The sequence below is a fragment of the Vigna unguiculata genome, chromosome 1 (assembly GCF_004118075.2).
Source record: "Vigna unguiculata cultivar IT97K-499-35 chromosome 1, ASM411807v1, whole genome shotgun sequence".
Classification (NCBI taxonomy): Eukaryota; Viridiplantae; Streptophyta; class Magnoliopsida; order Fabales; family Fabaceae; genus Vigna; species Vigna unguiculata.
In genome coordinates this window covers 30,284,872-30,295,725 of record NC_040279.1, presented here as the reverse complement: position 1 = coordinate 30,295,725, position 10,854 = coordinate 30,284,872, and the positions used below count along the sequence as shown (strand labels likewise).

Below are 10,854 nucleotides of genomic sequence, written 5' to 3'. Positions count from 1 at the left end.
CAAATTAGTCTTAAAATTAATGAAATATTAAAAATAATTCTTACTATTTTATATACCAACGAAGAACAAGAACCCAAATGCACAACACAAGGTGACCACGAATCCTAAAGACAAGCCTCATGTGGTTCTCTTTATATGTTCTTTTTCTTCTTTTCAAGTTAGGTTTATCAAAAATCAAATTCTTTTATCTGCTTCACATTTATGTTACTTGGTACCACTGAAATCCTTTTCTCTCCCCCTTTATAAAAACTCCTTCCTAAAACAAATACCCTATAAACATTTCCTTTAAAAAAGTTAATATAATTTATTTAATATTAAAAAAAATCCATATTTAATTGTTTTCCGAAATTTGACCTAATTCTTACATTAAAGTATGGTCATTCAAAAAATTTACTTATGCACCTTCTAAACGCGATACTGATAGATACATAACAAAACATGATGTTCATAATGAATTAGTGGCGTATAAAGTTAATAGTTTTCGCGTGAAGAACTTGTGTTGGACTCTTCATAGTTAAGCCTGAGCATATAGAGGTATTTTATTTAAAATTCCAATAGAAATTAATATGTCTCATTTTTATTAATTGTCAAAATCATTTTCTGTTCCATAAAAACAGAGCTAACTAAAATGAATTTTTATTAGAAAAAATACACATTATATATAGTTCAAGTTCTTATCACTTTCATAGATATACTTAGAGATGGCAAATAAATCCGTCCCCGTGGGTATTGCCCGAACCTGTTCCCGTTTTGACGGGGAATCCCCGCATTGACTGGGTATGAGTATGGGTATGGAGAATCCCCGACTTTTTTTAGTTGGGTATGGGGATGGGTATGGGGATGTACATATACCCGCCATAATACCCGTCCCCGCCATATCTCCATTCTCGTTTAAATTATTAAAATATTCACAATTAATCAAGTAACCCCTATATATATATTTTTTTTCTATTTTTTATTTCTTTTAATTATTTCACTTGTCATGAAACTCATTCTCATCTCCAATATATTTTTTATCTTATCATAACCTTTATGTAATTATGTTAAAATGATGTATGTTAATTAAAAAAAATTATGCCTCACATTTGAATATTTATATTATTTTTTAATATTTTTATTTATTATAAATTTTTCTTTCACATGAGAATGTTTATACTCTCAATTTAAGATAATATAAAAAAATTCTTTACTTATTATTATTATTAATTTTTGTTTAATTTGAAGAACTCTTTTGTTTCATTAAAATAATTTTTGTTATTTTTCAACCATTAATTATATGTTAATATTTGAAAAGTTTTCTTAATTCTCTAAGATATTTTTCGTCTTATCATACCTTAGTTATACATTTGATTTCCTTTGTGTGATTTTTTTCGATAGTCTCTCAAATTATTTCTAAAACACACATTTGTTAGTTTTTTAATATTTTTATTTATTTTTTTATTTTCATCATGTAGAATAATATTTCGATATATTCTATCTAATTATTTTTTATTTTATAACTCATTATTAATCATAATGTAATTTTTTCACTTTAAATTCTGTTTGAAGTGGTTAAAATTTTATATATATATATATATATATATATATATATATATATATATATATATATATAATGATATTTAGGAATAGTATATGATAATTCACTACAAGAAAAACATGAAATGGTGACTGATTTAGTCAGTAACCCATATCAGTCACTATTTTTCGTCATTGGTGGTAGTAGTTGATTTATTGTCTGAATCAATGACTAAATTAGTGACCGATTCAATGATCGAATCTGTACTTGATTTAGTGACCAATTTAATTACTAATTTATATGTAATTTAATGACAAATTTTTTGGTCACTAATGATATTTCTATTTAATTTTAACCACTTCAAACATAATTTAATAATTAGTTCTGTAAGGTATTTTTCATTTTATCATACCTTAATTATACATTTGATTTCCTTTGTGCGATTTCTTTCGATAGTCTCTCAAATTATTTCTAAAACACACATTTGTTAGTCTTTTAATATTTTTATTTATTGTTTATTTTCATCATGTAGAATAATATTTCGATATATTCTATCTAATTATTTGTTATTTTATAACTCACTATTAATCATACTATAACTTTTTCCACTTTAATTGTATAAATAACTTTTATTTACTACAATATAAATTTAATGTAATTGCTATGAATATTTTTTTGTCACTATCCAACATATATTGAAGTTCAAAAGATACAAAATCTATGTCAAAATTTTATTATTATGTTTATTATTTGTTCTTTGTGTCATTTTGATCAAGTGATGTATTATAACTTTTATTAGTGTATAAAAAAGAGATTCATTATAATTTAAAAAATTGAAGTAAACAAACATTTAAAATATATTTTAATTTGAATATTTGTTTTCCTTTTATTATTATGTTTATTATTTATTCTTTATGTCATTTTGATCAAGTGATATATTATAACTTTTATTAGTGTATAAAAAAGATATTCATTAGAATTTAAAAAATTGAAGTAAACAAACATTTAAAATATATTTTAATTTAAATATTTGTTTTCCTTTTATATTTTTTTGAAATATTTTTTAATTTTATCAACTAAGTTCATCAATGTTGTAGTTTGCAAATTTAACAAATGTTTTGGTTCACATGAAATTTTATTTGGTATTCTAATATAAAATGTAAACAATTATAATTTATTTTAAGGTATTTGGCATCGAAGAAAATCCTCCTAATATTGAATATTTCATAATATTATGTTTTCTTTACCGTAATTTTTTTTCTTTTATAAAAATTAATATTGAAGTAGTTAGAACACGGGTACGGGTATGGGTACGAGATTATACCCGTTACCCGGTGGGGATGGGGATGGGAAAAAAGTTTGATACCCGTTGGGTTTGGATATGGGGATGGGGATGAATTTTTTATGCGGGGATGGGTATGGGATAGCGAAACCCGTCCCCGCCCCGCCCCGTTGCCATCCCTAGATATACTTTACCACCCTTTTGGCCCTGCCATCTTCGACCACAAATTAATGATCACTTTTAACGGCTATATTTTATTTACTTCATTGTTTATATAGGTACTTTTATCAATATTTAAGTGTTACTTTTTTTATAAAAAAAAATAAAAAAATTGTCATTCCATCCAAGTTGTTTAATTTTCATAAATACTTTTTATATTAATGGGGCACATTTTCTTCTTGTCAATATAAAACTAGATGATGAATATAGGCTATATTAAATAAATATTTATGAAAGTATCATATGGAAAGATAAATATAAAACTGAAAACAATTAATGTTGTTAATAACAGTATAAAATATATTAAAGATATAATTTAGTATATTTTAATTATCACAGATTATAAAAAACGAATACTGTAAATAACATTTGAAGTCACTTGTCACTAGGGTGGACAAAAAATCTATTTTTCTTGATCCAATCCACTTTTGCTCAAATCTAATCCATTTATAATCCATTTTATTAAAATTTCGATCCATTTAATGGATCTGGATTTCAATCTAATCTACATTTTATATATTTTATGGATTGAATATCCATTTTATAAATCAAGATTTTTAAATATGGATAATTCAAAAAATCCAATCCAAATTTTCAATTTAAATTTTTAGTTGGATTAGACTAAAGGTTCAGATGGACTATGCTAAATTCAAACTAGGACGGGCCTTGCTCGACGACCTATATGGATCGGGCAGGCTCGACGACCATAAGAGGTTGGGCGGGCCTAAAGATATGAACGGGCTAGGCGGGCCCGACAAACCGAACGAGTTGATCGGGCCCAACAATTCAAAAAATTTGAGTGAGCCCGATGAACCGAATGGTGCAGGTGGGCCCGAAGATCCGAACGGGCCAAGCGGGCTCAAAGACCCGAACAGGCCAAGCGGGCCCAATGACCCGAATGGCTCAAGCGAGCTCGAAGAATCGAACGGGTCAGGCAGGCCCAAAGACCCCGAATGGGTCAAGCGGGCCCGATGACCCGAACGAGTCAGGCGGGCTCGAAGAATCGAACGGGTAAGGCAGGCCTGAAGACCCGAACGAGTCAGGCGGACACGAAGACCCAAAAGGGTCACGCGGACCTGAAGACCCGAACGGACCAGGCACGACCAATGACGAAAACTGGTCAGGCTGCCCAAAGACCCGAACGGGACAGGAAAGCCCAAAGACCCGAACGGGCCCGACGACCCGAACGGGCCCGTAGACTCAGATGGGGCGGACGACTTGGACGGGCCCAACGACCCGGACGGGCCTGACAACCTAGACGGGCCTAACGACCCGGACGGGTCTAACGACCTACACGGGCCTTACGACCCGAATGAGCACGACGACACGAACAGGCCAGACGGACCTGACGACTGAAAAGACCCAGATGGGCCCGACGACCTGGACGAGCCTGACGACCTACACGGGCCTTACGACCCAGATGGCATGACGACACGAACGGGCACGACGACACGAACGACCGCGTCGACCCGTACGACCCAGATGGGCTCGACGTCCTTGACGGGGCCTACGACCCGATCGGACCCGATGACCCAAATGGGCTTGACGACCCGGACATGATCGACGACTTGGATGGGCCCGACAACTCGAACGGGCCTGACGATGTTGACGTACCTGACGACCCAGACGAGCCCCACGACTCGAACGTGTCTGACTACCTGATTGGGCTTGACTGTTTGGACGGGTCCGTCCGGGTCGTCTGGCCCATTCGGGTCGTCCGACCCGTTCACATCGTCGAGCCTGTTTGTCTTGTCGGGCTCGTCCGGGTTGTCCGGCCCGTCCGGGTCATCGGGCTTGTCTGGGTCGTTGGGCCCGTCCGGGTCGTCGGTCTCATCCGGGTCATCCGGGCCTTAATGACACAGGTTTTAAAAAATTCAATTTAAATTTATTTCATAAAAAAATGGATTCCGGATTTTAAACTTGATCTAAATATTTGGATTGAATTTAAATCTTGATCCAAATATTTTTTCTGGATTTAAAAAAAATCCAAACTACTTTTGCTAAAAAAATGGAATTGGATCAAAAATCTAATCTAATTATTTGGATATAAAATAGATGTGGATTGGATATCCAATCCATGCCTACCCCTACTTGCCGCTCTTCCATCATCACTATTCTCATTTTCAAATGAATATGCAGAGTAACACATAAAATATAAACACATATAAAGAAAAGGAAAATATGATTTAAATTGTCGTAGCTTATTTCATTTAGGACTCTCACTTTTTTTGTTTTTTGGTTATCTTACTTGAAAGAATGAAATTTAAAAAATTATGAAATATTTCATTATATCATAAAAAAGTTAAAAATTTTGTAAGCATATAAGAAATATTAAATGTTATTTTATGAGGTTAATGTTTCGTTATGAACTTTATGTATTTTTGTATAAAATAATTATAATATTTAAAATAAAAATTATGAAGAGAAATGATTGAATTTAAAACACAAGAAACTTTATATCTTATTTCTTCTTTTATAAATTTTTAATACAAAATACATTTGATTTATAGGATTTTCTTAACAACTATGGTCTAAAACTAGTCTAATTATATTATGAAACTTTAAATTGAAAACTCGTTGTAATTGATTTTTTTATTTACATATATTATAAAACTAAACTTAAAATTACATGTTTAAGTAATAGTAATTTCTCAAATAAAGCATTGCTCCCTGACAATTATCCTTAAAACATTTTCAGTGCATGTTGCTTTACGTGTTTCTACAAATAAGTAAAAAAATAATTAATGAGTTTCAACGTATATACCCTTTCTTTAGTCACTTGATTGTTTTTTACCTTTTCCTCCATGTGTAATTGATTATGAGCAATTGTAACATCCATGTTAACTTTTATAATCAATAATATGTAAACGAGTTATTTATTAATTAAAATACTATTTTATTATAGGATCTATAAATATTAATGAAATTAAGAAAATACTATTCGTAATTAAAGTACGTACGTTTTGTAAAAACTTTTTTTTTGTATAGCTTTTAATTGTTTTGTAGCCATATAAAATGTTTGTTTTCTTTTTCTATTATTTCTAGTAGAATATGGTTATATAAGAATTTGGAAATGAATTATACGTATATAACCTTCAAAGTATTTAAACCGCAGTACGTTATAATATTAAACAACCTGAGACATTAAAAAAGAAGTAATGACCTGTTTCACATTTCTATTGACAAGATAATTAGAGAGATTGTAGTTGTTGTGAGTAAATTTTACATATTGTTTTTTTACAAATTAAAAGAAGAGAGAAAGAAGTTAAAGATGAAAAACATTATTATAAGAAAACTATTACAACTCGAATAGTTGGCAGGTCCTCATAGGTCTAAAAGAAATTATAATTCTTCCAATAGAATAAAGAGAAGAAAAAAAAAAAAATATATATATATATATATATATATATATATATATAAAGAAAGAATAAGTAAAATTTTTAGAACATGTGACATTTTATACAAAAAGAAAATAAGGGATGAAATTGAAAGTCTTTTGTCTTCTTAGATACACATTATTGTCATGATATATATCCAAACAACAAAAGTAGGTCAATCAGAAGAAGCACTCTGATGGGCCAGGTGGGCCTGCTGCGTGTGGGCCTGACAATATTCTGGGCTTGTTCAGAGAAACACTACGATTGTTGGTGGCGGAAGCGGCGGCGGCGGAGGTGGAGGTGGTGGTGGCAACGCGTTCACAGGAGGGACACATGGTGAGGGTGGTAGCCGGAAGCTGCATGAAAAACGGTTCACAAGTTTTCAAAGCCCTCAGTTCTTGCAGTTCCTTCTGTAATCTCTTATTCTCTTCTGACAGATTCTCACAGCACCTCTTCAAGTACTCACAGTCCACCTCGGTCTGCTTCAACTTTGTTCTGTAATCATCGTGTTTTCATCAGAAAAAGAAAAAGGAAACAAAAGCAATAACAAACACGGTTTCAGCGAGTTCTTTCTCAATTATACCTTGCCCTTCTGTTCTGAAACCAAACCTCTACTTGACGCGGACGCAGATTTAACTCTTTCGCAAGAACAAGTTTTTGTTTCTGCACTTTTTCACATGAAAATTAAGAACTATAACGGTGTATATACCTTGGTTGAAATAGTGAAAGAAAAAAAGTGAGAGTTACTAACGGGATTGAGAGTGGTGTGTTCTTTGAAGCTGTCTTCCAGAAAAGCTGATTGTGTTTTGGAGAGTCTGAGTTTCTTCCTCGTTGACCCATTTTCGTCTTCTTCGCTATCACCCTCACAGAACTTTCTACTGTTTCTGCAAAAATATGACGACACTGCACTGTTGTTGGGGGATGAAACTGCAGCACCGTCGTCGGTGTCATCAAGCACCCTCACCGGAATCTCTTCCATGCCTACTGTTATAAACATGCACACACACACATGAGATGATGAAAGAAAAGAAGAAATTAAGATGAAGGGATATGATATATGATATATGAGAGTGATTACATGCATGGGAGAGCCATGGAATGGGAAGGCGTGGAGAAGGAAGAACTGGTGTTGAAGGAAGAAGGTGGTGGAGCTGAAGGGGTGGATCTGAGGAAGCTCTTGTTTCGTGTGGCAGTGCCATGGAAAACCCCATTGAAGGATTGTTTGTGTGGCCTAAGCTCAAAGCCAACTCCATTTGCAAATGGAAAAAGATTGCGTGGTTTGAGAAATTATGCAGAGAGAATGAATATTTCTAGTTCTATCTATATGTATTACTACTACTGAGTATGATGAAGGTTTTTAAATGAAAGCGAGTGTGTGAAAACCCACACACCAGAGTGGTGCAACCTTTTGTGTAAACTGAGAAATGAACTTTCATCAACAAAAAAACAACATCATGAACATTGTGTCTGTTTAGTGTTTAGAGTTTGCTAAGCCATCATCATAAATATGATTTTCCTTATCTTCACGCTTCTTATTTTGATAATTATCAGAATTGATTCTGGTGTCTACAAATACACCTATTCGGATTACTGTTCATTACTTATTTTTGTTTTCTGTGTGGAATTAAAATCAATTAAAAAAGAACTGAAAAATCGATTTTAGACATCAACTTAGTGTTATTGTTACTTGATGTGATGTGATTTATTCCACTGTTTCCAAACACGGGTAGTCATTAGCAGCATATGTATATATAAACACGTCAATTCATAAACTGGTGCAGCAATTCAGAAAATACAGGTAAGAATTGCAGTTTGCATAGAATATTAAATTTTTATCTTTATTTGAAAGAAGAGAAAAAGAATAAGATAGAGAAAGTGATGAGATGCAATATATGGTGGTTCTGAGATGATTGCAATAATTGAAGTCATGCAGACTTTAATGATAAGGTGTAGTGAGAGAAGAAAGGATGCTTGAATTATTGGTTAGGACAATCTTTGAGAAGACCAACAATGGCAGAAAGTGAACATCATGTAATCATTGTTAATGGAATGTATAGCCCAAATGAAGGACCAGTGTTTTTTTCTGTGGTGTGTAACCAACTTTCTTTGTTGTCTTTCTGTCACAAAATATCAACCTTTTCTTTTTCGTAATTTATTTTACTGCATTCAAAAAAGGTAATAGACGAGAAGACTTTGGTTAATTTCCCTTAACACTCATGATATGGAATATGTTTAAGGCTTTTGACTATGCATTAATTAAGCACTTTTATTTGCTTTTCTATTAATATTTTGATTAAGGTTTGAGGGTTTTAGTAGTAGTGTCGGAGAATCATTTTGAGGTCGTGGTTATGGGAAGAGATTAATCTGGTGCAGTAACCCGTTAGAATATCATTCATGAGTTATCATTAGTAGGTGTCAATAAGGGCTGGCACGACGAACCGTTCTGCAGGTCCACAAAAAATGTACCAGAGAGATCAAGATATTGAATTCGTAGATTCGTTAAAGTCCGGCGTGCATAGTCTAAGGTTTGCGCAGATTGGCCGGCTAATCCGCATTAGAAAAGAGAAAAAAAACTTGCATACGTATATATGAGATACTTTCCTTCTTTACTCGTGCATGAATGTTCCAATAAATTATTATATGACCGTAAAAGATAAGTATTCGTATTTTTAAATGTATAAAAATTTGAAGAATACATCGTGTATGTCAAATTATGGATATGAATATGATAAAAATATTGAATTATCAATTTATCATTAAACTCTCCAAAATTTTATCAATTTTATGAACTTGTTCAAATTTTCAAATTTGTTGAATATTAAAAATTTTACCATAAGAATTGAAAAAAACAGACTAGTCCGCAGATCCATACTAATACGAGACAGACCAAACTTTTCAACTTGCATTGAAAATATGAACCAGACCAAGTGCGGATCGAGTCAAAGTCAACTCTTCACAAAATAACCTCTGTTTGAATATCATGGGTCATCCAAAATCTCTGCAAATAACTTGTGAAGACTCTAAATGTGGAGGTTTAAAAAACCCTACAAATTACTTAGCAGAGGGTGAAAATCTCTACAAATAAAAAAAAAAAAACCCTCCACTGAATAATAATTATTTTTAGTGCCCGAGCATTATCACTCCTGATCATTAGTAATGCAAATCTAAGTATGTATGTGTGGACGAGAATGTGTCATTTCAATACAAGAATATAACAAAGAAATTATTGATTGACCAATCAAAATCCATAAATATAGATAATAAATAATTACAATATATTTGAATCTTGAAAAGTAGTAACATTTAATGTATAAAAGAAGTAAAAGATTTAGCAGAAAATAGCAAAGATGTAGTATTCTGTTGTTGTTCCTTTGTAATATTTCGGAATTTCTTTACCAAGTAACTGTTTCTCTTACACAACTCATTCCTTCCCAATTTTGACAATGAAATATTTAACACAAATCTTTATAAATACAATTTGCTAAAATTGATTTCAGTATATAGAGGAAAATAGAAAAAATAATAATTGTTTATAAATTAAATTAAATTTATTATTTTAATTAATTGTAAAAGAAATTAATTGGGGACACTTTTCTTCACTAATTTGTGAGAAATTTCAAATAATGTATAAATTAAATTAAAATCATTTAGATGATAAATTTATGAATGCATAAATATTTGTGAGAAATTTCAAATAATGTATAAATTAAATTAAAATCATTTAGATGATAAATTTATGAATGCATAAATATTTATAATTTTATAATTTATAACTTAAATAGTGATAATAAGTAGGAGAAACAACAACAAATAATAATATCCAATTCATTTCATCAATCATATTTAGTCACTTTCTTGATGTGGTAGGTTCATTCAATTTTTTATTCTTTGAAGTTTTGCCATTTCATAAAATAAATAATAAAATCACATAACACTGAAATTTTTAACTCAAAACTGTACAAGATAGACTTTTATAATTTGTGATTTAAACCTCCATTGTCATATATTTTTTTTTTACCTACAAGTGGATCTTCAAATCAAAGATACACTCCAAAAATATATTTCCAATGTTTCTTTTTGGAGATGATTTGAGAGATAATGAGTGAAAAAATTTAGAAAGAATAAAGGGTAAAGTGGTGTTCTTCCTTATAAGGAATTTGGAAGTGAAGATGAAGAAATCTCAAGGTTAAATTTATAAAAATTTGTAAATGATTTGATAAATATGATAGATAAAAAATATTTTAATGAATTAAAATATAAGATTACAATTTTATTTTTATTGTTAAATAAATATAAAATGAAATGTATTTAGTTGAAATTAATGAAAAATAAAATGTAATGATTTTTTTAAAATTTTAAATGTTTAATTATTATGATAAATTGTTAATAAAATTTACATATGATTGTTTGAAAATAACTTTAATTAAATATTATATTGTAATAAAAAAATTATTATTATT

The 10,854-nt window shown here is 31.1% G+C and overlaps 2 protein-coding genes across 2 annotated transcripts; one reads left to right on the top strand and one right to left on the bottom strand.

Moving 5' to 3' along the window:
* The first annotated feature begins 3,650 nt into the window (after nt 1–3,650).
* Nucleotides 3,651–5,168, top strand: LOC114190681 (sporozoite surface protein 2-like). The gene is made up of 4 exons (XM_028079661.1): nt 3,651–3,946; nt 4,142–4,351; nt 4,438–4,759; nt 5,157–5,168. Exons 1-4 carry the CDS (start codon nt 3,651–3,653, stop codon nt 5,166–5,168), a joined length of 840 nt encoding a protein of 279 aa, XP_027935462.1.
* A 1,294-nt stretch (nt 5,169–6,462) lies between these two features.
* Nucleotides 6,463–7,941, bottom strand: LOC114194745 (homeobox-leucine zipper protein HOX11-like). The gene is made up of 4 exons (XM_028085136.1): nt 7,473–7,941; nt 7,146–7,378; nt 6,978–7,057; nt 6,463–6,889 (listed from the first exon to the last, which is right to left on the bottom strand). Exons 1-4 carry the CDS (start codon nt 7,645–7,647, stop codon nt 6,574–6,576), a joined length of 804 nt encoding a protein of 267 aa, XP_027940937.1. The 5' UTR covers nt 7,648–7,941; the 3' UTR covers nt 6,463–6,573.
* Between the last annotated feature and the right edge of the window lie 2,913 nt (nt 7,942–10,854).